At 28.9% G+C, this 27,604-nt stretch overlaps 3 protein-coding genes across 5 annotated transcripts in view; 1 reads left to right on the top strand and 2 right to left on the bottom strand.

Moving 5' to 3' along the window:
- The window catches only part of LOC145187831 (uncharacterized), a 58,971-nt gene extending 31,620 nt beyond the window's left edge, over positions 1–27,351 (top strand). For all 3 annotated transcript variants that reach the window (XM_090086704.1, XM_090086712.1, XM_090086719.1), the window contains 23 exons: positions 1,312–1,496; positions 1,720–1,858; positions 2,243–2,348; positions 2,446–2,673; positions 3,013–3,255; positions 3,336–3,467; positions 3,544–3,732; positions 3,893–4,206; positions 4,347–4,515; positions 4,632–4,741; positions 4,895–5,280; positions 5,390–5,575; positions 5,688–5,844; positions 6,957–7,112; positions 7,275–7,435; positions 24,016–24,198; positions 24,313–24,540; positions 25,057–25,261; positions 25,341–25,680; positions 25,924–26,034; positions 26,412–26,458; positions 26,645–26,882; positions 26,989–27,351. In XM_090086704.1, coding sequence (XP_089942830.1) covers positions 1,312–1,496; positions 1,720–1,858; positions 2,243–2,348; positions 2,446–2,673; positions 3,013–3,255; positions 3,336–3,467; positions 3,544–3,732; positions 3,893–4,206; positions 4,347–4,515; positions 4,632–4,741; positions 4,895–5,280; positions 5,390–5,575; positions 5,688–5,844; positions 6,957–7,112; positions 7,275–7,435; positions 24,016–24,198; positions 24,313–24,540; positions 25,057–25,261; positions 25,341–25,680; positions 25,924–26,034; positions 26,412–26,458; positions 26,645–26,882; positions 26,989–27,125 — 4,350 coding nt within the window. In that variant the 3' untranslated portion in view covers positions 27,126–27,351. The remainder of the gene's footprint in view (positions 1–1,311; positions 1,497–1,719; positions 1,859–2,242; positions 2,349–2,445; positions 2,674–3,012; positions 3,256–3,335; positions 3,468–3,543; positions 3,733–3,892; positions 4,207–4,346; positions 4,516–4,631; positions 4,742–4,894; positions 5,281–5,389; positions 5,576–5,687; positions 5,845–6,956; positions 7,113–7,274; positions 7,436–24,015; positions 24,199–24,312; positions 24,541–25,056; positions 25,262–25,340; positions 25,681–25,923; positions 26,035–26,411; positions 26,459–26,644; positions 26,883–26,988) is intronic.
- Positions 16,850–19,972, bottom strand: LOC149893008 (uncharacterized). Its single transcript, XM_090086850.1, has 9 exons — positions 19,700–19,972; positions 19,445–19,553; positions 19,161–19,240; positions 19,021–19,062; positions 18,735–18,786; positions 18,576–18,664; positions 18,228–18,469; positions 17,847–18,000; positions 16,850–17,044 (listed from the first exon to the last, which is right to left on the bottom strand). Exons 1-9 carry the CDS (start codon positions 19,896–19,898, stop codon positions 16,911–16,913), a joined length of 1,101 nt encoding a protein of 366 aa, XP_089942976.1. The 5' UTR covers positions 19,899–19,972; the 3' UTR covers positions 16,850–16,910.
- LOC149893007 (uncharacterized) lies at positions 20,270–23,468 on the bottom strand. The gene is made up of 2 exons (XM_090086806.1): positions 21,184–23,468; positions 20,270–21,048 (listed from the first exon to the last, which is right to left on the bottom strand). The coding sequence occupies exons 1-2, from the start codon at positions 22,268–22,270 to the stop codon at positions 20,381–20,383; spliced, it is 1,755 nt and encodes a 584-aa protein (XP_089942932.1). The 5' UTR covers positions 22,271–23,468; the 3' UTR covers positions 20,270–20,380.
- Positions 27,352–27,604: the final 253 nt, after the last annotated feature.

Below are 27,604 nucleotides of genomic sequence, written 5' to 3'. Positions count from 1 at the left end.
GTGACAAACTGGCCTCTCCTCATCACATAAGACTTGTAGTAAAGATTTTCAAGAACAGTTCTTCGAATTGTGGCTTCTGAGACACTCAGGTCTTTTATGATAGACCTCATTGACTATTGGGGGTTCTTGTCAACAATAGTCTGAACTTGTTGAATAAATTCAGGTTTTATAGTGTAGTCAGAGCGTTGCTCATGCTTTTTATGTTTAGCAACTTTATAAAAATCACTATCATTGTCTTCAAAATCCTTAAAATTTTTAAAAGCAAAAGAACAGGCGGCTTGATAAAATTGTGCAATTTTAAATTGCTGTATTCTGTCTGTATTGCCACTATTACAGTATGTCTTTTCATCTCTTGTCTTAGTTTATCATTTGCCGTCATTAATTACCTAGGAAAATAAAAAAAAATTATGAAACGTAGAAATGGTGACAATATGTGATTTTCTCAAACACCTGAAGCACTCTGTAGATATTTCATTTTGAACAACTATTTAATCTTCAATCTACTGTTTTGTAGATTTTCCATTTCTCTTTTAACATCCTTCCTTTGAAAAAACTAATCTTTATTAACAGATTATGATCCAATGGTGATTAAAGAGTAATAACAATTATGCATTGCTTGCTAAAATATTTCTAAGATTTTCAATAAATATTCTTTAGATATCCACTTTATTCAGAACTTATGCCACACACTCCTAAAGACTCCCATTTAAATACAGTATATCTGCCTCTTTTTAAAGTACGGGAACAACATGGGTACATTAGGGGTTAGTTTGAAACAAATTAAATAATCTGTAAAATAACTTAGTGATAGTAGGTTGATCTCTTTGTGCTATGTTTTATGCATGAAGAAACCAAAGTTTACTAAACCTGGTCAAAAACTTTGAATAGTTATTTATGGTCCAGTAAGGACCATAAATGACTATTCAAAGTTTTTGACTTGAGGATTTGGGAGGCCACATGATTTTTCAACAACTGAAAATTATAATTGGCCTTAACCCAAGGGAGAACTTTTTTTTCTAAAATTTTGACATAACCCTCAGTGTTGAGGGTTATGTCAAAATCTTGATGCATTTCTCACAAAAGATTGTGAAGCATGTTTTTTTTTTAAAGTTATGATATATGTAAAAACAAGCAATCAAATTTATCATATAGAATCTATATAACACAAATACATGAAAAAAAAAAAAAAATTGAAATGGCTATTGTATTAGTGTTACCTCACTATTTTAAAACCCAAATACTTTATAAACATAAAAAAATTTTTTTAACATTTTAAAAAAGTAACTAACAATATTTTTCAAATTAATCAAGGGGTATGTATCCAGATGGCTGGATACTTTTCCTGGTCCTGGTGAAAATAGTATATTGGACCTTCAAGATATGTTAAAATCACAGATCAATACTGTGACAGACTACTTAAATGAGGTGTCACAATTGCAGTCTTTGGCAGATGTCAAGGCTAATTTGCTGCAAAAGCAAGCTCAAGATTTAGTAAAGTATGTTTTTTTTTTCACTTTATTTTTATTATTAAATTTTAAAAATTGATGTGGTCTGGCTGAACTAAGGTTACAATCATGAATATTTTTTGATTATCATAAAAGATTTTTGATTTATTTTAATACAATCAACTGATTATGTTTTCATTATGACAATATTAAAATTGGTAAAGTGATGTTTGTTTAATCTCTTTTTAATAATAACAATTTCTCAATTATTTAGCACATTTGACCTTGCTAAACAGTATGCATCAAAGGCGGTTAATGCTGTTAATGCATACAATCAAATCTATCAACTTATTAATTCTTCATTAAATGCTGCAGCATCTGCTAGCTCTTCAGTTCAGGCTTTCACATTGTTGGTATGTTTTCTATTATTACTATATTCAAAATTTTTAACTAATTCTAAATTGTTATTTTAGTGAATGATGACGAATAATTTAATAACAAAATATTTAAATACAAAAGCACAATTATATGCTTTTAAAATTAAAATGCATCTAATAATTATTGAAATAGTTAAGACAATTTTGCATTAGATATTTTAAATCAAGGCAATTAATAATTATTCATTCAAATGTTTGTTATTTTTCTGTTCTATTTTTGAATACAATTGTCATATGCTGCCATCAATGAAATTAAACCATAAAATAGTGTAATAAATCAATCCATTAACAAAAGTATAGTAAGATAATAGTATTTGATTAACTGTTTAAAAATTTCAATAAATTTAAATTTTATTTTAGTTAAATGGGATATCTGTTTCGGGATTCACTTCAAAAACAGATACAGAACTTTTAGCTGCACAGCAATTTCTTTCACAGACAAGAAGCAGAAATATTTCTAGAGCAGGTCAGCTAGTTTTACAGTTTTTTTAGTTTTATTAGTTTTGCGATTAAAAAAAAACATTTTGTATGTTTTTAATCAATAATTTTTTTGTATATTACAGTGCTACAAATTGATCTTCGATCAGAAACATTTGGGAGCTTTGGTGTCAACTCACCACCTAGATCATCTATAATCATCAATGGTGTTGAATACCATCCTAATATAAATGGCCACACTATAATTTTGCTAAGTTATGTTTCAGGATCAGTTCTTGATATTAAAACATTTCGAACAGATATGAATCAAAATGCAGGTGCTGAGTTCTTAGACTACTTGGTGAAACTTCAAGGTATGTTTTCAAGTTAACCTCTATTATAACATGAATTTTCAAAAAGCTGTTTAAAATACTTTATCTAATATATTTAGTGTCAATTAAGAAATATTATCAAATAATAACAATACGTTTTTATGAATTTAGTTAATGTCATATATAAAATATAACTTTATTCACTAAATGTTTTCCTAATAAATTTTGTTTTAATGATAAGTAGATGTTATTTGTAGCTTGCTCTCTAAAACTTAAATGAGTTGTTATTTCCTTGATTTAAAATATTCAGAATTGTTAATTCTGTCATTAAAAATGCTGGTTTATTTTTAAATGTTACTATTTTATTTTTTATAAATTTAGCTGATGTCATTGTAATTATTGTAAAGCAAGGTGAAGGAAGTTTTGCTGGATTTTATCAAACTGCTATAATCAATCAGCTAATTGGGCTAGGTGGACAAGCTCCATATTTTAGTGGGAATAGAGGCTCTTATGTTTTATTGGGTTACCGAAAACTAAGTGGAAATGCAGTTCCTTGGGTAGCTCAAGATTTAAAAGCAGAAGGACTGGGACCTAGTAAAATTAGTAAAATGGTTTATTTAAAATGTAAGATTTTTAAAATTTTGATTAAAATCTTTTAAAATTAGTTTTTGTTGTTATTTTTATTATAATTTTTTTTATTTCAGCTACTCTTAATGAATTGATTAACATAGCAAATAGGACATTTTTGGCAGCCCTCCCACAGTGGGATGAAATTAACCGCTTGTTTCCTCTGCTCAAGGTGAAAACTCAGGAGCTGTTGAAAGAATCATCTACCGGTAGGTTTATGGTTCCGATGAGTTTTAAAACTTTGAAAAAAAATTTAAATAAAGCTTTATCTCTTTATAATTAAAGCACCACTTGTTCAAGCTGCATTGGAAGCTGCAATTGTGGTTATTTCACAAGCTACTCTTTCAGCATCAAAAGTATTCCAGGTAACACAAACCCTGCTTGGTTCAGTTGATGAGCTATCAAACAAGTTTAATTATCTTGTATCTGCTTCAGCCAATGTCACCAATGTGATTGCTGAGGGTCAAGAAGTTGGTATGAAAAGGATTCTTTTGAGTTTTTTAAAGTGCAATTTATGTTTTTATAACAAGAAGTAATCTGAATTTTATCATAGATGCTTTATAAAGTTTACACGTTTTATAGAAAGTATAATACACATTTTATAGCAAAAGTAGAAATCTTTTTTTAATTTTAGTTATGCAAGCAGAATACAAACTTCAATTTCAAAAACAAAATATTGCTGATGCTCTAGCTTTAAAGACATCATCAGCCATTTATAATGATTTTATTGAACAAAAGCAAAGTGAATTGGATTACAAGTTGTCACAGCTTAATGCTATTACTGCTAAGATGCCATTCACAATTAAGTACATGCAAGGTGAACAATCTAGCTTCCGATTAAGCAGCACTTACACTGATCAAAGAAGGTTCATGACAGTTTCATTTGATTTCATTGCATATAATAAGAATGGTATTTTATGGTATTTGCTGTCTGCACCTGGGACATTGGTATTATTTTTTTATAAAGTATTAAATTGAATATTGTTGATAAAATAAAAAGTATAAATGATAATTAACAGTTAACATAATTTCATTACTACTGCTGAGTTTATTTGATTGCTTGTTACAGAATTTCAAAATTCTTATAGGCAGGTAGTATGGGTATTTATGTAAAGGATGGCTTTCTTTATTTTACTTATAACTTGGGTCTGGGAACAATTTCTGAAAAGATTCGTGACATTCGTCTTGGGGAGTGGAACTATATAAATGTAGCCATGATTTTTAAAGATGTTACAGTGAACTTTAAAGACTCTTATGGTAATTGCATCTATTTAAATTTATTGATAAATAATACTTGTTCATTTGTATGCTATTTATTTCATGTTTAAATAAAAACTGCTCATTTTTTTTTTTTTTTTTTTTTTTTTTTTCAGGTTTAAGCTCTGTTATAAAAATGACATCTCCCTATATTAATGATAAAGCTTACATTACTTTAAATGCAAACAGCATGTGGTATCTCAATGGATTTCCTGATAATGTTATGGTATGACAAAAAGTCTGTAAAGTTGTTACTTTTATCCAAAAAGATTGTTTACATGTGTCCCTCTTACTTTTTAGTTTAGTCTTAAGTTAAAATATTTCCAAATAGCTATTAAAAATTAAATCTGGAAATCAAGTTTTCTCAACAATTTTTTAGAAACAGTTAACAGAAACATTTGGGTCAATGAGTGCTATCTATGACAATATCTACATAAATGATCAGTATTATAATCCATGGAACACAGATACATATACAGGAACAATGTCTTATGAAAATTACAGATATAAACTATTGACCAGCAATGGAAGATTGGTGACTTTGTTTGGCACTGGTTATATTAAGCATAGCATAGGTAGCTTCATGGTCAACAAAGATTATTCTTCGCTCAAATTGGAGTTTCGCACCTTAAAGGACAATGTTGTTATTTTTGGTGTAGTAGGAACATCTGGAAACTTTGTGTATGGTCTTTATATTGATCAAGGAAAATTGAAGTTTCAGTTTGCAACAAGCTTGGGTAACGATATTGCAATTTTAACAACAAGGTTTGTGATTATTTAGTGTATTTTCAAATTATTCTAAGTATAAATTTTTTTTTAATAGTTCTTCTAAAAAAATAATTAAATTTTTTAAAATAAATTTTTCGGAAATTAGAAATATTTACAATAATGGTGAATGGTATGAAGTTCAAGTCTCTAGAAGCGGAAATAATGCCACATTAAATGTGAAACCATCCAATTCACTATATCAAGTACTAGCTGAGTCAAAGTCTAGTTTTCTTGGTTCCGCAAATATTCCAGCTGGAGTAAGCATAATCTTTGGAGCCCCATCTAAAGATAGGTAAAGAGCAAATTCAATTATTATCATAATAATAAAAAAGTTAATCAAGTTTAGCAACTATTAAAAACCTTTGTATTAAAAAAAATACAGCATATGATTTGTTCTCTATTAGCCTCATTCTTCCCCCAGTAGTTGGAACATTTGCTGGAGACATGCGAAATTTGATGACCAGTAGCAGCTTAAGCATTGATTTAGTTGCAAGACAGTGGAATGCAGAATATCTTATTGAACAAAATGGAGCAAGTTACTATGGACAGATTGATGGCCAAGTATGGTAATTTAATGTTATTTTTTGAGTCAATTATATCTAGTCCATCCAACTCACTTATTTTAGAACTTAAACCTTTTATGGAGTTGAACTTTCTTCTTGTTTTTTATGATGGCCATTGTTGAGCACCAAAGCAAATAAGTTTTGCATAGTGATCAACAATGGAAAACAGCACTCTACACTTTATAAAAACTAACTCATGCGACACATTTTGTAAGCAGCGAATGCTGTAAATTACTAAACAATATTAATATTCTATTTTCAAAAAAAATTGGGGTTTGCAAGTTTTTTTTTTGATCAATGCCCTTTGAAAATTTCTTGCTGTGATTCAGAATAGGAAGTATAATTGAATGAAAAAATTCTACAATGCAAGTATTTTCTATTTTCCATCACCCTTTCGCATTATATTAAAAGAGCACACTATGTTAAATCACATTAAAATCAATGCTTCTAGGATTTTACGGTGAGCCAAAGAATCATAATATACATTACAAGCTCTCCCAAAGATTATTAGCCACCCAGAGCATGCTATATGCTTGGAGTTGACTTGTAAATGTTAATATTAGTTGTTTGTAATTTATTTAAAAAGTACTTTTCATAGAAAAATTATTTCTGTATTTTTGAAAGGTAAATAATGTAAAGAAATACATTATAGTAATAACATTTACACATGGTACTGATATTAGGTTTCATTCAATTTTCCACATAAAGATTACAATAGGGTTTTTTTTTGCTGTAAAAATGTGAAATTTTTAAATGCTGAAAAATGCAAAATGTTTAAATTTTAATGTGCAAAAAACATTTAACCTAAAATCAATAACACTTTTTATATTTATGGTCCCTAAAAGCACAATACTTTCACCTCCCAAGTGCTTTCTAAAGGTGGCACTCTAAAGACATTCCTTCAGGGTTTTAAAGTTTATTAAAGAACAGTGTGTTCTGGCTCTAAATCCAATATCAGATATCCTCAAAACCCAGTTTATCTTTAATAATACATTTTTTGTGCTTAATTTTTACCTCCTATATTTTATCAGGTTGATCTAATTTTTTGATGTTGGTAAAATAAGAATTTTTTTTAAATCTTGGCTTACATAATCATTATTTCTTGAACAGATTGTTACTGGCATGCGTTTTTATGGTTACATGTGGTGGGAGAAGTCAAGTTCTTATGCTGTATTAAAGAGTTATCAGACAGAAGACATTAGTTCCATTTACATAAGCTTTAAAACAATTCAATTGACTGGGATAATTTTGTATAGACCTTCAGCAGTAAGTTTGAAAATATCTGTCATTTTTATGGTTTCTTTTATTTTTAATTTGTTTTCTTTTCAAATTTTTGCAAAATTTCAGAGTTGATGATTTGAAACTGTTTTGAATTACTTTAGTTGCAGCACTTAAAAAGCTTTTTTTGTTTTATTTTTTATTTTCTAGCCTAGTGGCTATCACTTTTACATAGGGTTGGTAGCTGGAAATCTGTTTATTGCATTTGCATCTGTAACAAATACTTATAGTTACCAGCCTTTTGTAACCAAGAACAAAACTCTTAGCGATGGACAATGGCATAACATGAGTGTTGCCTACACGCCTCAAGGGTATTTTGTTATTCTTAATTTTTAAAAAAAATGTGATTCTTAATTTAAAAAATTAAATTTTTTTATAATTATTTGATAATATAAGCATTAATATAATTGGAAATATAAAATATATTAAGAAAATAAAGTATATTGATAAATGTTAAGAAAATAAACTATATTGATAAATATTGATAAATATTAGGCAAAAAGTCATGTGTAAAATATGAGTTAGTCTACAAAACAACTTATTTTGCTGTCTAAAAATAGAGTAAAATGCTGTCCAATTTCACTATGATAAGGTATTAGCACCTATCACCTTATATTTTGTAGGCAAGAAGGTAATAAGTGAATTTTCCATGACACAAGACTATTTGCTTCAATATTTAATTTTCCACAATTTAGAAACTAAATGGGTCGGCTAATTCAAAATATCCCTCATAATAGTTAAGTATATCTAGAGATTTAAGTGAAAACTGAATTACTAAAAACTATAAAAAACGGACATGAACTTTTGTCTTGTATCAACTGATGTGTATAGATATAAAAAGATATTATTAGATGATGACGTATTTGATGATGATGATGTCATGAGATTAAGTGTCAGCAACGAAACTTAATTTTTAATTGGTTTTTACAATTCATATCATGTTCGGTATAATTAAATACCATAAAATCATGGCCTACTTAAAGTATACGGCCTTATACAGCGGTGGCCAAAAATTAAAGACCACTCTTTTTTTTTTTCAAAATTTATTTTTAACCTTAGTATAATTTTATTTTGGAAAAAGGTATCAAAAAAAGAAAAACATTTTTAGAAAGAATTTTTATTGTATTTTATATTTATTATAAAAGAATTTATAATTTTTTTACAAAATAATGTTTAAAAATTAAAAAACTGACTAGTAAAAAATGTAAATGGGAAAAAAAATTGGACAAAATTTTAAGACCAGTTTCAAAAATATTACAAAAAGCAATAAAAAAAAATAATTTAGAAACGTGTTGTTCCTCCATTTGTTTTCAAGCACTCTTGTACTCGTTCTGGCATTGAATTCATTAAAGTTTTGATTACTTCATCAGGCACATTTTTCAAATGATGAGAGATAGAAGATTTCAAATCTTCCAAATTGTAAAGTTGTTCTTTACCAAGCTTTTGATCAAGCCACGACCATAAATTCTCTATTGGATTCAAGTCTGGACTATTGGCAGGCCATCGAAGCACTTGAATTTTATTAGAATTGAACCAATCGCTAACAACATGCGCTTTATGACACGACCCATTATCTTGCTGGAAAATAAATCCATCTTGCAACTGCCATAAATCAATGCTAGGAATAAGCGAGTTTTCTAAAATTTCGATGTACCTTTCTTTGTTGAGTCTACCATCGAATAAATAAAAAACGCCAACTCCACAGGCACTCATACAGGCCCAAATGCCTATTGAACCACTGCCTTGTTTTGTTCGTTTCAAAATGCATGATTCATTGAACCGTTCGCTTGGAAGTCAACGCAACATTACGCGACCTTTTCTGTTGTCTACCTCAACGTTCATTTCATCACTAAAGACCACACGGCTCCACTGATCTGTTGACCAATTTTTATGTAGTTTGCACCACTCTTTCCTGGCAAATTTTTGTTTTTTATTTAAGCTTGGTTTTTTTGCAGCAGCACGCCATAGATAATTTAAATTGTGGAGGACCCTTCGCACAGTTCTATGGCTTGCTTTCAGACCATTTGACAGTGTCCATTTCGTAGACAAGTCTGTAGATGATGCTTGTCTGTTTTCTTTCATTAATCTCACTAACGAGCGAACATCATGGTCATTTGAAATTTTATTGCGTCCAGTCCTATGACGATCATTAATTGACCGGGTCTCTTTGTATCGTTGAATTATGTTAATAATGCAAGAGTGAGACCTTTGGAGCTTTTCTGCTGTTTGTCTGATGCTATAGCCTTCTTTTAATACAAGAGCCGCGTATCTGTCTTTTTCTTCGATCTTTACACGCATTTTTACAATATTTTTATATCCTTATTGCAATTCAAAAAATAAATGTTTATTTGATATTGAAACTCAGGTTTCGACATTTTATTTTATAGCCAACGTAATAAGCAATTAAGACAGTTAAAAAAAATAATGGATTATTATTTTTAATAAGTGCAAATTAAAGATTTGAAAGTGGTCGTTAAATTTTGTCCAATTTATTTAAAGAAGATTTATAAGTACTCATCCGTTTTTTAATAAGTTAAACGCTATTTAATTAAAATTAGATTAAAAAAATTATACCACTTTAATCCGTATGTTTTAATTACCAAGTTATTAAAAAAAAAATTTCATATGTCAATTAGAATCTTAATTTTAATTTAAAGATTAAGAAACCAACTAAAAAAATGAGTGGTCTTTAATTTTTGGCCACCGCTGTATTCCGCATATTTGCCGAAAAAATAGAAGGTCATTAAAAAAGAATTACTGTGCTATAAAAAGCAAAGCAAATAAACAAACAAAATGCGTTTATTCTTAAAAATACTTTCTATTCAACAACAATAAAATTTCATTTTAAGAATTTTTTTTCATTTCTTACATTTTTCTAGAAAAAAAAAAAAGAAATATCGTTCATTAAAAACTTGTTAATTTTATTTATGTTTAATCATGCTTTTTTCGCCTTTTTTTAAAACTTACTATATTGTCCATAATATTTCCATCAGTAATTATTTTTCTTTTATTATTGAAGAATATATTACTGATTGTTTTGTTTATGAGATTTATCCCAAGTTTTTGGTGATCAGAACAAAGGATATTTTCTTTCTGAGCAGTTGTTCTTAATGGCAAATCGGTGTTGTTCATTACATCAAAAGTAAAGTCTAAAATTACAAAAGCATCACAAGTATAATTACCCAGATGGTAGATGGTATAGTCAATCCTCCCCTTGATAAAATTTCAATATATTGTTTATCTAGAGAATCATATTCATCTACTCTAATCATTAGGTCATTACAACATTTACCAAATCTTTTTGAAATTTTCTTTGCAATATAGCCTGCAATATGAAAGGCAACTTCTCTGCTATCTTCTGACAAAGACAAATTATTTAAAGAAGTGCACTTAAGTTTTTCCAAAACATTGTTTAAAATATTTTTTTGATCTTTTTGAAATCACTATTGCGGATGTCAATGCCTTCTTTAACTAAACTTTTAAATGTCATAATTCGCTCAGAACACAAGACATCTTTTAAGCTCACCAAAAACCTGCCACCACTCATCTGTCTGTACTGTCCAAGCCTTCTCTCTATTGGATCACTTTGAAATCTTGCAGTCATGACAAATTTATAACCATCGTTTAAAAGATCTTCAATTAAAGAAGCATGACAATTAAGTGTTTGTTTAAATGCTGAACTAGTTTGAGCAGGCATAACAAATTTCTCACAGTTCAAGATTTTTTGTTTTTCCCAATTATCAATCCATAATGCCATTGCTCTTAAAAATTCTGGTTTTTTATCATGCAAGATAGCAGCATTTCCTAAATAGTTATTGGAACAAAACTGGTTTTTACTATTAGCAATAATCCACCATTTATTAAACAATTGTAAAAAGCCAACAGCATCCTCACAAAAAGGAAAGTATGATTTCAAACCAGCTATTGTACTTTCATTAAACAAGTCAAGAGCTACTTGAACATTTTGTTTATATTTTCCTGGGTGTAGCACTTTATTTGTTAGTTTTAGAGTTTTACGTAAATCTGCATCTAAGGCAAGATCTTTTTTATGGACGTCATGAAACAGTTTCCAAGATACTTCTCCACCTTTAACTGTAATATCATCTTTAAACCCAATAAACTCAAATGGGGGAAACAAAAACCTTTTTCGATTTAACAAGTTGTTTCTCACATTTTTAATTAAATGTACTGCATCATAGAATAAATAAACTTTTCTGCAGTTATATAAAATTGAGAAGCTATCAAAGCCATTTTTGTATTCTAATAACAATTTATTAAATGCAGAAACATTGCTTGCATGTTTATCGCACACAATAGCTCGCACAACAAACCCACTATTAAGCAAAAGATTCAAAGTTTCAAGAATCTCATTTTTTAACCAATCACTATAAATTTTTACAACTGGAATAGCTTTTATAATGTATGGGATGTTTTCCTTAAAACTGTTTATCATAAAACAAACAACACTTTTATAGAGTTCACCAACATTGTTTACACCTGTTATAGTTCCACTAGAGTATTCGGCACATTTTTGCAAATACATTTCATCAAATATTATGCAGACATCTTGTGACATTTTGCCATCTTCAAGTAATAATTTTGCAACTTTTAGTGCATCAATGTTACCAGAACAAATTTTATTTAATAAAGAAAGTGATGGTAATTGAAATTCTTCCAAAAGTACTTTGTAGGATTGCATAGATGTATAGCGCAATAATAATGCATATCGAATCAGGTTCCCAGAGTAAATTGGTTTTTTTAGATATTTTATTTTTTCAAGTTCTTCAAAAACTGAGAAATTTTTTTCTGCTTGACTTCTTAAATAGGCAGGAAAGTTTTCAAACATACTTTTACGAGTTAATGTACAATTATGACCATTACGAAACCATTTTGGTAATGGCACTAAACAACCCTTATAAAATAGTTTTACATGTAAACTCTTGTCAACTCGTATACACTCAATAACTTCTGGTATAGAAAGCTCATTAAACAACATTTTTTAAAATACAATATGATCATTATGTTTGAGCATTTGGTAGCCACTTGGGCATGGAATATCAGCAATGCAATTTAAACTTTTTATTAAATGATTTTTAAAAAATTCACTGCTTTGATCATTCTGGTAAATACGTTTTGTTGGAGATTTTCTTTCCAAATTTATTGTTGGTATAGAAGATTTTGGTATAACATTTGGATGTATAGTTGGTATTGGTTTTAATTTCTTTATTAAACGAAATCTTTTTTCTTGTTTTCCATGTTTTAAATATTTTTCCTGAAAATGTTTTGAACAAATAACTGATGACTTAGTTGGTATCCAGTTTAGTCTATTTACAAATTTTATCCATTTTGTTCTTAATTCTTCATTTACACGAAATAAAAACACTGGCACCACATCATGTCTGGAATAATTAGAAAAACAACCAACAACACAACATTTGTTAACCATTCTTTATTTTCAATATTTCAATTTTAAATTTATGTAGATTCGTTTTACACTTTTATTTAAAACCGCATACTAAACTGGCCTTCTATTTTTTCGGCAAATATGCGGAATATAAGGCCGTATACTTTAAGTAGGCCATGCATAAAATGATACTAAAGGTGGAATGCAAGAACCGAACTTCAAATTTGAAGTCGAACTTCAAACCTTAAGTGCGACTTGAGCGAATGCACAAAGCGAACTTCAACTCAAGTCAGACTTGAAAACCGCTAAAAATAGACCTTTTTCAAGTCTGACTTCAAACCAGACTTGAGAGAGCAAAAATTCCTTCCGAATGCAAGAACCCGACTTGAAATTTCAAGTCAGACTTCAAATCTCAAGTCTGACTTGAACGGAATGCAAGAAGCGAACTTGAACTGAAGTCAGACTTCAAAAACGAGAATTTTTGAATTTTCAAGTCATTTTTTCAAGTCTGCTCCAGACCAATCTTGAAACCAAACTTGAAAAAAAAAAACAGACCGCCATTATCATTTTGCTGATGCGTAACAAAACTTTACTATTACTATATAACTTATTACAACCTTTGCAAGTATGAAAATGAGTTTTTAACAAGCAAAAGTAGTTACTTGGGCATATTGACCTAATTAATTTAGAAGGTTACATTGTGAATGTATATTTTTAAATGAATTCATTACAGAAAACTGAATATTAACATAGCGAAAACGTGTGTCTTTTAAAACATCCTGTAACTCGTATGTAATGATTCTACATGTCATATTTTGATGCCATTAGAAATGTTTATTAGCTTTTTGAAATGTCGAACATCCTAGCATTATAAAAGGCTATTGATTAAGGCACATTTTTGTGATACAGTATAAAAGTAAACTCCATTTAGTAATAAATAGTTGCAGTTATACAAAGAGGTGATACGTGTAAAAGGAGTAAAAGAGAGTTCATGAGAAGTAGTTACAATTACATGAAGTATTAAAAAAAACTTTTTTTTAAATGTTCAAAAATGAATCGGTATGAGCTGAATTTTAGAAGAAGAAGAAGAAAAAATATGCCAAGTCACACACCAAGGTTTATTATTGACAGAGCTAATCCTTTAGAAGTTTACCACGGTATAGAATTTAAAAGGTGCTACAGATTTTTCAAAAAAACCTTTCTAATATTAGCTAATGACATTATTAACAACAATGTTAACAATCGAGGGTGCCCTCTTTCAACTGTACAACAACTGGCTATTGCATTTCGGTTTTATGCTACTGGTTCATTCCAAGTGAGTAGATATTCAAGAAACAGTATCAGAAAATGGCACCTTCTTATTGTAGATTTTACATTACGTTTTTAAATAACAACATTTTATACCAACAAATGATAATATACTTAAGTAACAATAAATAAACTCTTTTAGAGAATAATAGGAGATTTGGAAGAGCTGAAACTCAACTGTTTGTCCAGTGGTTTAGAACATTTCAATTCAAATGGCTAACAAAAGATATCAGTACATAAAGTTTCCAACAGAAGCTGATTCTTTGATAATTCAGCAAAAGTGATTATAAGTTTTCATGGATATCTGATTTTGCTATTTCATACAAACTTCAAACTTTTCTTAGATAAAGAAAATATTTATATTTATCAACCATTATTTAGATTTTACCAAATTCAAGGATTCCCAGGATGTATAGAAGCAATTAATGAACACATATTCCTATAGTAATTCCTTGTGGAGAAAGCGCAGAAATTTATCGAAACAAAAAGGGATTTTTTTTTGAATTGCCAGGTCATTGCAGGTGCTTCAAATGAAATTTTATCTGCTTGTGTTCAATGGTCTGGAAGTGTTCAGGATTCATTTGTTTTTTGCTAACTCAGCTATTAAACAAGTTTTAGAAGCTCGCCAACATGTTCATGTTTCAGGTGATTCTGGCTATCCTTATAAACAATATTTAATGACACCTTTTTCTAACCCAAAAATGAAAATGAAATCAGATACAATTACAGCTTTAGAAGTACACACATGTTGAATGTTGTTGTTGAATATTGTTTTGGTATATCAAAAAAAAACAATACCCTTGCCTTAACATTCCCTTAGGAACAAAACTGCAAAATTCCATAGCTATAATAATATCCTGTTTTGTGCTTCACAACATTGCCCTTCTACAAAATGATTATTGTGGAGGCAATGAAATACAAAATAACAATGAAGAATGTGGTGCTAAAGCATTCACTAAAGATATTTTTGCAGAAACAAAGCAAAAGTCAAATTTCAGAATTAATTTTTTTTAAAAAAATTTGTGTCTGATAATGGATAAAGGGTCTAATAACGAAAACATTATTTTCAAATATTTATACTACATATTATTTCAAAAGAATTACATTTTATATTTCAAAATAGTATTATATATGAAAAAAACAATTTCACTAAAAAATAAAGTGATAAATTAAAACATTCCAAAAACAATTTGGATCTGATATTGTTAGAAAATAATAATCCTCACATAGAATAATTCTGTTGTGTTGCTTTTTTAAAACTTTGTGAAAATTTTAACTGTGAAAATTTTCACAAAGTTTTGTTTGTATTGTTGCATTTTCTGGAGAGAGTTTTTTTTTTATATCATCTATTTCTATTTGTTTTTGCATTAGTTCTTTATCAAGATCATGAATTTCATTATATTGCTTTTTTGTATTTTTTTTTTATTTAGAGATTTTTGTTTAACGTTAAACTTTGTTCTTTTTCATGTGTAAATGAGCAAGATGCTATTAATGGTTTTTAAAAGTTTTCTTTTCTGTTTCTATAAGTGGCCCAATAATTTCAGAAGACCTGTCTCCATATGTGATCTCTATTGACTTACATATGTAAATGGTATACTTACATATGTAAATGGTATATATATGTGTAGGTATATATATATATATATATATATATATATATATATATATATATATATATATATATATATATATATATACACACACATAGTATTATGTAGTATTAGTATTGAGAAAACTAATTTTGTTTAAAGTAATTTTCTCAGTATTTTTAAAAAAAAAGACCATTATTTTCAATAAAGTATTAGTAAAAAGATAAATAAAAATACATTGTAGTATAGTATCATCCCCAAAAAGCGTCAAAATAAGATTCTGCATTTTCTAGAACATTTCCATGTATTTTAATTCAAATGGAATCTGTTAAAATGGAGAAATCAAGAGAAATTGTCTTGATCACTTAAGTAGTACATATGACCAACCGTTGTTTACCAACAACTTAGGATTTGGAACTGAAAGTGCCAAGATGAATTTATTTTTCTGACGAAAAATACATAGCAAGAACTTTTTTTTTTTTACTGTTATTAACTTTTTATTTAATCGTATATTACACAAATATCATTACACGGAATTTGTTTCAGTAAAAGGTTTTTCCCGTAAAAAAAATCCATTACCGCTATTGGTTGCGAAGTGCATTTATTGATAAACGCCCTAAATTCAACGCCTCTACTATTTTTCAAGTTCGACTTTCTCAAGCACGAACTTGAAATTTTCAAGTCTCGTTTACGCATTCGCTCAAGTCAATTTTTCAAGTCTGACTTGACAAAGTCGAACTTGAGATTTCAAGTCGAACTTGACTCAAGTTCGGTTCTTGCATTCCCCCAGTTAAAAAGCGCACATGGGATACGCGTGGATTTTTCCATGTGTAACCCATGTGGGGATTATTATTTTGTCCCATGTGGGTTTCGTATGGTAAATCCCACATGGGTTTTATATGGTAAATCCTACATGGGATACAGGTGGAAAATACCACATGTTATAGATCTTAAATGCCACATATATTTTAATCCAAATGGTATAAAAGTAGTCAATACCCGATAAATGAAAGTCCGAATGCTTCTATGATAATTTTTAAAAATCCTTTAATTTAAAATTAATCATCAAAGCTTTCTAAAGCATATATATATATATATATATATATATATATATATATATATATATATATATATATATATATATATATATATATATATATATATATATACATATACATATACATATATAAAACATTAAAACAATAAATTTGATACAAAATTTCACTTTAAAACGAATACCATTAAGATTGTGATAGTAATAGCATAAGGAAACTAATATTTATGTATTATTATATTATATTATAAGTCATTTTATAAAATAATTGATTTTATAAAATGAATTAAAAAAACTGTTTTTATTATATTTTAGTTTTTTAATTCATTTTATAAAATAAAAATATGGAAATAAATACAAATTATAAAAATCATGTAAGAATCATTTATTATTTCTAAATACTATATTAATGTTAGTCTACAAAGTTAAAATCAATTTAGGGCATCACTATGAGTTCTTTTGCGATTCGCACGTCCACCTCTGTCTCTCGAATTTATAAAATAGGTGGTCAAAGCTTGCTCAATCGATAGGTTCTCAGCATTACAATGCTTTTTTCTTACACTTTCTAAAGAGAAATATGACAAAATGATTACTTTTTTACCTAAATCATAGGGTCATCTATGCATAATGATGTCAGATGACCCGGTTTATTGAACACCATCCCCCTTTATCAAACTCGGTCAATTTTTTACCATCTCCCATTGAAAATGATGTCAGTTTTTGTTATCATATTATGATGGTATATATGAATTTTTAATATAATATTAAAAATGCTTATACAATCAATTTTTTTCTGGTTTAATTATACATTTATTCTCAAAAGTACTCAATTGAAGTAAAAAACAAGACATAAATTGTTCTTTCAGATAAGCAAATTTATTTCTGAATTTAAATTGTTTTTCCAATGATCTTTTTTGTAGTTTTAATTAGCAAAAGCAGGAAGTTTTATACCACATTGTTGATGTAAATACCTCTAAAACATGCTCATAGATAACATAAATTTAAATGTTGTACTTTTTTTTTTAATTCAATTTTTTAATTGACATTGTTTTTGTTTTAACATCCCCTCCCCATTGTCAATTATTGTCAAACATTTCAGTTCACACTGCCCCTCTATCTACTGGCATCGATTATGGAGAACCCCATAGCCTAAATATTAGATATATATATATATATATATTACTTTTACTTTATTTACAACACCTTTTGATATGCAACAAAATCATACAAAGCTTACAATAATTCAGTTAAGATTCAATCTGAGTTATTGAAACGTAATAAATTTAACATCAAAAGAAAAGTAAAGCTGTCATCATTTAAAATGTAAAGGGTGTTGTCAAAATATGTTGAAAATATAATTAAGTTACCTTTCACTAGATCCTCAATCAAATTCATGGCCATTTTGCCATTTTTGCCAGATCTGTTTGTCTCTTTTGCCATTTCAGATGTAAAAAGAGACGACATCATTCGACTTACAGATTTTTCTATAGTGGCAGCATTAGAGTAACTGAGCCATTGTACCTATATATATATATATATATATATATATATATATATATATATATATATATATATATATATATATATATATATATATATATATATATATATATATATATATATATATATATATATATATATATATATATATATAGAGAGAGAGAGAGAGAGAGAGAGAGAGAGAGAGAGAGAGAGAGTAAGAAAGTAAGTTATAAGTTAAGCTAACGTTTTTAAAAGTTTCAACTTACAAAGTTTTTTCTGATCTCAATGTCTTTTAATCTATCCACCAGCACTTCAAATTCCTCTCGAGACGAAATAACATTAAAAGTTATTTGATTTGAAATGGGCGTATTTCTTTCTTGAAGCAAACCTTTCACTTCCATCATAATATTTTTTAATTGTTTAATTTCGTACTCAATACTTATTAGGCGGCGTTTAACATCATTGATTTCACTACTGGTATTGGTTGACACACATTTAACTAGATTACCTTAAAAAAAAATTTTCTGAAGAGTCTATTGTAAGTGATTTCTAATCACATATAATAATATATAAATATACAAATAATATATAAATATAAATATATACATATATACCTTCTATTGCAGGATATGCATCACATGATTTTTCTTGTGAATGTAGCTTAGAAATTTGATGGTTAGCGGATATAGAGCTTGAATTAGAACTGAAAATATTATTGTAAAAAATAAACAACAGAATAGATAATAATCAAAATAATTATTAAGAATTATTACCTATTAAGATGTTTTAATGGAGGCAACGTTTTATTTGTTGTAAAAGGAAACTCTGTAATATAAAAACATAAACCATCATTATCATCATGATCATCATGATCATCATCATGATCATCATCATGATCATCATGATCATCATCATCATCATCATCATCATCATCATCATCATGATCATCATGATTATCATCATCATGATCATCATGATCATCATGATCATGATCATCATCATCATCATCATCATCATCATCATCATCATCATCATCATCATTTATTGTAATTTTTTTACCAGAGGTAACTTGAGAAAAGCTCAAAGAACTTTCATTAGAATCTAAATTGGAAAAGTTCAATTACATATCAAATATGTTGTTATGTCTACTTAACTGCCTAAATAAAATAAAAAATAAAACAGAAAATATAAAAAATTACTTGACATTTCTGATGAAATAGGGCAAAATAAACTATTGGCTTTATTTTTTTGTCCTTTTGAATTTTCTGAAGTCGATCCACTATAGTAAATTCATATATTTTTAATTTTATTTAATTCTCATTGTTTCAGTAAAAAAATGTAAAATAGTATAAAGCATAAAGCTTTATACTTTTAGTAATATCAACTTATCTAGTAACTGAATGTAAAAGTAGTAAATATTTAAATGAAATTCTGTAATAATATATGCCGGATTTAAAGACTAAAACTAAAAATATTGTATTACCATTCATAACGAGAAGTTAAAAATTTTTTTCTACTTTCTGGTGCTTTTTCCTCAAAAGAAGAAGAGTCTTCAGCCTGTTTGGCTCTTATTTTTGCTGTTTTTTCATCATCTAAATTTTTGAAATATAATTATAAAATAAAAGATTACTAACAAATTGCAAAAAAACTATTGACTACTTATTGTAAAAAACAATTGTTAAAAAATATAACGTCTATAATATATACAAATAGAAATTTAATTAAATTAATTACTGACCAACTGCTTCTCCAAGTATACGCACACCAACCAAGCTCCAATCATCACCGGGAATTTCACATTTGGTTCTCACCCTATTAATTTTTGTTCCTTTGTATGGGGGCCACCAACATCGTGTCTCTCCAACTAGCCAACTTTCGCACACATAATCTACACTGCCATCTTCCTCTATAAATTCCACTATGTAAAACGATGTCATCTTAAAAAATCTTTAATATTTTGTTTTATCTATAATAGAATCATTTTATTTATTAACTTTATTTAATAAAATTTATTAACTGAGAAGACTCTCAACTTCGAAATATTTATCAGGGCATTAGCCAGGAAAATATTTTATACTGCATTTTTGCGATATTGGGAATTTTTATTGTTATTGTTCCGCAAAACATTAGGAATTTTTATTGAAATTTTAAGTCATTGAGTTTTGGGAATTTTAAACCCATTGGGAATTCCGTGGTATACGTGGCACCATTGGGCTAGCTAACACCCTGTTTATGTAATTTTTTAATATATAGATAAATGTTAATAAATTTTATAAATATTGTTATATTTATAGAAATTTCAGGTTATTAAGTGATAATATCAATAAAACAATTTTTTAAATACAAATAAATTGCTGCTTATATTAATAACAACATCAAATTTTATTATATATATTGAGGCATAAAACTAACCATAAGCTTATTTTCCAAAATAGTCAATTGATGGAAAAGGAAAGATTATTAAAGTATTGTCACACTGTGAAAAAGCAACACATTTCTGAATTACTTTAGATTTTCTAACATGTCCTGTTGGTGGTAAATACACTCCAATATGTAACAAATTAAAAGATTGTGGATAAGAATAAAAATCTCTACATCTTTCCATTAAAAAACCTGTCCCAATCATTGTATTACTATCTAATGATTCAAGCTGCATAATTCCTTTTTCTGTTAAAAAAAATTGATCATTTGGATTTTTTGACCATGCAAACACTCTACAAGTTTGTGAATAATTCAAAATTCCAAGCTCATTAACTCGATTTATGGCCTGACTTAAAAGGTTTGAAGTGCCACGAAATCTTTTTCTTAAAACACCATAGTAACTTTCTGCCCAAAACGCAGACCAAAAGCCAAGATTGCCATACTTCTCAATATATTCAGGAATATGAAGAAGCACATGGACATTATAGACTAAATGATGCTGACCATATAAAGTTTTCATTCCAGAAACAAAGCTAATTAATGCTTCATTACCAACATGTATCATACTCTTCCAATTATCACAAGAAAAAGCATAAATAGCTAAGTGTAAAAGCATAAAATGATGGTATTCTGTTGAAGGCAGTACAGATTTAAGGGCTACAGGACCTACAAACAAAAGGAAAATTCTAAATTCAACGGCTTTCCATAACCTTATTTCATCAATCGATCGTGGGCGCCTAGAAAATTCTGATGGCAGACATTTTCCTAAAATACAAATAAAATTAGACAGCAAATTTTTACTTGATGAGATCAGTCGACTTTTTCCTCTAATCTCGCAACACCAAATGAGTAACAATCGACGCACATTTCCAAGATATATCAGGTGCATTGGGTCAGGTGGGAAACATGTTACCATTGGAACTATTGTGACTAAGGGAGACTCTCTCAGTTGGTGTCCGTTTTTTTCCAAATTTAAAAACTGTTGATCAGTTCGATGCACACCAATAGTTTCAGAAAAAACAACTTTTTTAAATTCGTTACAGTAAGATCCTTCATCTTGACAATAATCACAAGAAAAGTATCCTCCACATTGTTTTGTACCTTTACAAAAAGACCTGGCTGGTGCATCGCAAACAAAGAAAAGAATTTTAATTCTTATTTTTGGATAAATGGTTTTTATATTTTCAGACACTTGATTAAAATCAATAATGAATGGCAAAAAAAAATCAACTAATGAATCTGGCTTTGAAGAACCAATGTGTATACCTGCAACAAATGGTGTTTGATCTAGAGATTCATTTATTTTACAAAGTATAGGCCACATTGATTTGTTTGTAGAGTTTTGAAGCTTAACACCATCTACATTTATTGCTAGTGATATAAGAGTTTCTCCACCATCAACATAAACTTCCTGTTTTAATTTTTTATACTGAGATCCTTCAGGAATAAATTCAGCATTTAGCCCAGCATTAATTCTATTTTCTATATTATCTTGTATTCCAAAATAGTGATACAATTTGTTTGCATTGGTATAACTTTTATTAGAACATTTGATCTTGCTAAGTAAAGTGGTAGCGCAAATGGGTAAATTATTATCAGGACCAATAATTTTTAACAATGCTGAAAATGCATTTTTTGATATGTTATATTGTATATACCATAAAATAAGTTTGTCTTGTAATGAAAGCTGTTCTAAGTTAGAATTTTTTAAGTTAGAATTTTGGTCATCATCTTGACCTAAATTGTCTAAACTTTGGAAAAAATCTTCATCATTTGAAAAAATAAACTTTTCAGTATTTTCATAGTGAGTTGCCTCATTTGTAAAATCAACAGCAGAATCGTCAACTTGAGATGTAGTAGGTAAATCTGCAGAGCAGTCAAAAGGCATATTATCTTCACTTTTTCTAACTTTATTGACGAAATAATATTTCCTTTGTGACTCCTATAAAATATAATGTAAAACCTCACATTATTAAAAATAACTGACATTATTTAAGATCATTTAAAAAGAGTAAAAGAGAAAAAAGTATTCATTGCATCATTTTTGTATATGACATGTATTACATATCATGTTCAACAATAATAAACATTCTTACTGATTAAGAACTAGTACTAATTAACAAATTTGAACAAATAAATAAAAAATAGTGAAAAAAACAATGAACAAATAAGAAGTTTAATTTGAACTTTAACCAAAAATTGAATTTAAATTAATTGGTACTAATTTGTTCAAGCATAACCTTAAAAAACAAGTTTATATAATAAATTATATGTATGACTAGTTCTACATATAGCTAACTATCAGGATATCAGGTTATACGTATAACTATATGCATTTTGAATCATATTATTTTATTTATATATAACTTTAGATCATATTACTTTAAAAACTGGACCCAGTGTCTTTATTCCCAATAACACTGTTGTACTCCAGATTAAAAATAGAAAAGTTTCTATAAATACTCTGTTTTTGTTCCTCAATGTAGTTCGTAAGTCCCTGAAGTCTTAAGGACCTTATTATATCTAAAGTTAAAAGTTTAAGAGCCTAAAAAAAGTTACAAAAACCCATCTCCCCCTATTTTTTTCTTTTTTTTAATAAAGAAAATTGGAAATTCTTTAACCTCCATATCTGCATTTCTTTGTGGGACACTGCAGTGTCCCATGCATGCATGCTTGGTTTTTGACAACATTTAAACTTGCATCAATTAATTGTTTGCAGATAATATACTCAAGAACTATATTCAAATAACTATTATATTATCCTAATAATACGTTAATTTGCACAAATTTTAATCTTATTTCTATAAAGAAAGATAAACATTATTCGTGGTACTTACATACTTGCTTGCCATTCTCTAAAATAGTATAAAATATCTTTACACAATAGAAATGCAACCTCGCCGCAATGTCGATTTTAAAACTAAAATTTTTTTTTTTAGTTTCTAGCTTTCAAATTATAATTTGAAAGGTTTCTTGTGGGTTTCTTGCAGGATTTACGTGGGAACGTGGGTTTCTGGTTGGATTTAACGTGGGATTTAACATTTCTTGTGGGATTTAACGTGAGATTTAACATTTCTTGTGGGATTTAACGTGGGATTTAACATTTCTTGTGGGATTTAACGTTTCTTGTGAGATTTAACGACCCTGGTATCGATTAACGTTTCTTGTGGGATAAAACGTGGGTTTCTTGTGGGTATTTACATGAGAACTATAATTCCCATGTAAATCCCACAAGAAACCCACGTGGGATTTCCCATGTAAGTAAATACCATATGGTTCCCACATGTAACCCATGTGGGAGTACCCACATGGGTTTAAAGTGACAAATTTCCATACGGATACCACACGGGAAAATCCGTCCCACGTAAATCCCATCAATCCCACACGAAACCCACACAGTACCCATGTGGGACGCGGTTTTATTTTTCACTGGGCCACCCTTAATGTTGATCAGAAAACGATGTCAAATAGGTGAAATTGTGGGCTATAATCTATTATCTATAACCAATAACTACTAAATATGTAAAAAATATTGTACAAAAAAAATGAAAAGATTTATTTTTATTAAACAAATAATAAAAAGTAAAAATAGTTTTATCTTAAAGTTAATAATAAATATTTTTTTTGCATTAGTTTCCAAGTTCAAGTAGATGGAGAAATTTTGTATCTCGGTTGGTTTGGAAATTCTTTAGCAACTAAAATAGGCATGGGGGTTATTTACGTTGGAGGAATTCCGACTGGTGTTTCGGTTGATCTGCCTCTACCAACTATTGCATCTTTAGCAATTGACTTTTATACATTTTTAATTAATCGAGTGTAAGACACTTAAATTTTTAAACTTATGCTTGCTACATTTGAAAAATTTTTAAATGTCTCATTAAATGGCGTTCAAATCTTAATTCACTTTTGCGAATTTTATGTTTATTTTAGAGAACAGAATTTCTTAACTTCCTTATCTAGTGGTGTTTCTTATGCTGGAATAACACCAGGTCTTAATTCGCCTCAACCTTTGCCATCATGCGCAGCATCATTTCCAGATTACCTATATGCTCCAGATCCACAGCCTGTTCAATTCGGAGCTGCACCTTGGGATGGTTATCAAACATACATTGGTTATAAATTGAGCCTTGAAACTCTGCAGAAATATTTTTCTAGCAGGTGATTATTGCTAGTTTCATGGTGTCCACATTTCTGAATTGTCCTGGATTTCTACAACTGTCCTTGAGTGTCCTGGAAAAAATTTAATATTGAAAAATAAAAAAATTTTATACTAAAGTTTCATAGAATATCTATTTTCTAATTTCATTAATTTATTTAAAATACTGAATACATACATAATACATACATATACACACACACACACACACACACACACACACACACACACACACACACACACACACACACACACACACACACACACACACATCTGTGTGTATTTATGTATAGAATATGTACATATATTCTATTAAGTTCAATTAAATATTACTTAAGTAAAATTTACAGTCATAGTCCTGAAAAATCAAAATAAAAGTCCTGGATATCCTGGAATTTTATTTCTAAAACTCTATGGAGACCATGTAGTTCACAAATACATTTTAAAACTAGAATTTTTTTTTCTTCTGTAATCAAATCAGCAGCCTACTCATGAGTCTGAATCTTATAACTTTCTAGTTTTGTGATCACGATGACCTTCAAAGCTATGCTATCGGACGGTATCATCTTTTATATTGCAGACAGTGAAACAAACCCTACGCAGTATGTTTCTTTAGAACTCATAAACGGTCAACTCAGATATGAGTTTTCTAATGGCGACGATAAGGTTTCTATAGATACAGCCAACACGACCAACTACGCAAACGATGGTAAAGTATACAAGGTGAGTGAATGAAAAAAAAAAGACTTAACTTTTCAAGGGGATCTTACTGAATTCACGGAATTTATGTGATATATTTTAGGTGTACTTATTACGGATCTATCAGTTCGGTGCCATGCTTATTCCCGACACCATGGAATACAAAAATGATCGTCAAAGCAATGCTGCTTCTATGATGACGTTAAAAACTCCGTTGTATATTGGTGGTATACCGAACAGTGTTAATGCTCAAAATTTTGTAATGCGGAAATATGGGTTTGCTGGTTGTTTTCAAAAGTTTGAAATCTCTTCTGGGTTTGAAACGTATCCTATTGATTTCACGAAGCCAGATCTTGGTGGAACACAAACTGGAACTGTCCCGTGCTATTCTAACGTTGAACCTGGAGTTTACTTTAACGGCAACGACTCGTGGGTCTTTTATGGTACGTGAATATAGTAAATATTAATTTTTTTAAATTATTATTTTAAATTTGATTTTAAAATTATTTTAAATTTTTATTTTGATTTTGATTAAATTTTAAAATTTGCTTAATCTTTTTATTGTTATAACTAATACTAAAAATGCTGTTATAATAATATTAAAATGTTATAATAACATTAAAATGATGCTATTTTGCTTGGAAAAAGTAAAACAAGTATTTCTTCCTTCGCGTTTTCTTTTATAGACTCGACATTTCAGTTGGACACCAATTTTGAGATGGTAATACAGTTTCGGACTTACCAGCGTTCTGGGCTGCTCTTCTACATCTACTCTAAGCAAACGCCTCAGGGTGTTGGTGTGTACTTTCTTATTATGCCAATAGAAATTTTCGATGTTACTTTTACAGAATATTCTTCATAAACGAATGTAAAATAAAATAAACGAGTCAATAAACGAAGATAAATAAAAATATATCAGGGTTGTGGGTATGGGGAGGGCTAGAAGGGTTGGTGAAATCATTTAAGTAAGTTTTCTTTCATCTTAATTGATTATACCAATGATGTGTTGTGAAAAATGATTCCCGGTTCTAGCGTGAAAATAATCTCGAAAAGATTACAAGAGATTCTTAGGTCTGCGAGAGTAGTATCCAAAATTAATTTTTATTATTGATATAATGCTTGTTTATTTACCAGTCGATCGTTTGATATTTTTCTTTGTTATGTATTTTTAAAGGAGGAGATTATGGCTCTTATGCTCTGCTTGAACTTAATGATGGAAAGGTAAAGTTTGTTTTTCAATTTACATTTGAAAGATTTGTAAAATTTTCACAAAAATTTTTTTGTCTTATTTCATTTTTATTGTATTTCAATCATTTAGTAATTCATTCCTACGTTCATTTATAAGCTGTGATAAAAATTAAAAATAATTATATTAAATAAAAATAGTCTATTATATTAAATACGAAGGTTGTTTTCCGATACAAAGCCAATCTTTTTAAAAGCGGTCAAGTTTTCGAGTGGACTGACAAGTCATCGGACACGTCGTTTTACTTATGTGATCAAAAGTGGCACACTATTAAGGTGGTTAAATCTGGTCAAAGTGTGACTATTGCAGTCGACAACATTCTCGTCTACGGCGGAGGACAAACTGATGTTAATAATAGCGGAATAATCAATGGTTTCATGTATATCGGCGGAATCAAGAGTAAGTTTCGGGGGAATGTTTTTTTTTTATCTATAAATCGTAAACTCTGGGGTGTTTACTAAATATCTCAAACGCATTTCACGATATTTACTTATAATCTTTTTAGGTGGTATTTTCAAACCCGGTTCGTCGTCGCGTTTTTTTAATGGATGCCTCAAAATAGTTTCACTGAATGGAAGTACTGACGACATTCATGAAGGTGAAGACGGAAACAATATTGTGTTCGGATGCGCTACGTTTTGATTTAGTTGACATCAATATTTAAAAACTATATTTTAGAATATTTGGTAGATGACAAAAACTATTTTGATTAGTTGGACCAAGTTGTAGTTTGTTGACATTAGTTTATCGTTCATTACTGATCGGAAGTTAATATCAAGATTAACGTTCGGAAAATTGTGCATGACAGAAACTTATAAAGAAGAGTGATACTTTTGATATACAATAGAATAAACGTTGCCTTTTCAAATGTTATTGGCTAATCAGTTTCTTCTCCTCCCCGAAGAACCACCTCATTTTAGGGTGTTTCTTCTTTTTTGAAAAATTTTCCAATTCACAGATAAAAGGTCCGAAATAGCCACTACGCAATGATCTGATGCTCAAAGAATACTTTTTCTCGGTTTCAATATTATTGTTAGTGGTAATTTAATATTACAAATACTCCAAACAGTTTTAGAGTAGGCCTAAATCTCCAAATGTTAAAAAATTAAAAGAATACATGG

This window comes from Hydra viridissima, unplaced genomic scaffold (assembly GCF_058129835.1).
Source record: "Hydra viridissima isolate aposymbiotic clone 2 unplaced genomic scaffold, HvirCarnegie_v1 scaffold_1, whole genome shotgun sequence".
Classification (NCBI taxonomy): Eukaryota; Metazoa; Cnidaria; class Hydrozoa; order Anthoathecata; family Hydridae; genus Hydra; species Hydra viridissima.
Note: the sequence above shows the minus strand (reverse complement) of the source record. Positions and strands in the feature narration are given on the sequence as shown.

What these genes read in the sequence shown, in the direction of transcription:
- LOC149893008 (XM_090086850.1), bottom strand. Translation starts at nt 19,898, where the DNA reads ATGACATCGTTTTACATAGTGGAATTTATAGAGGAAGATGGCAGTGTA. An exon ending in CCATTAAAACATCTTAATAG is followed by an intron (nt 18,665 to 18,734) that starts GTAATAATTCTT and finishes TAATATTTTCAG; the next exon opens with TTCTAATTCAAGCTCTATAT. An exon ending in TTGAGATCAGAAAAAACTTT is followed by an intron (nt 18,001 to 18,227) that starts GTAAGTTGAAAC and finishes ATATATATATAG; the next exon opens with GTACAATGGCTCAGTTACTC.
- LOC149893007 (XM_090086806.1), bottom strand. Translation starts at nt 22,270, where the DNA reads ATGCCTTTTGACTGCTCTGCAGATTTACCTACTACATCTCAAGTTGAC. An exon ending in AAGTCGACTGATCTCATCAA is followed by an intron (nt 21,049 to 21,183) that starts GTAAAAATTTGC and finishes TTTTGTTTGTAG; the next exon opens with GTCCTGTAGCCCTTAAATCT.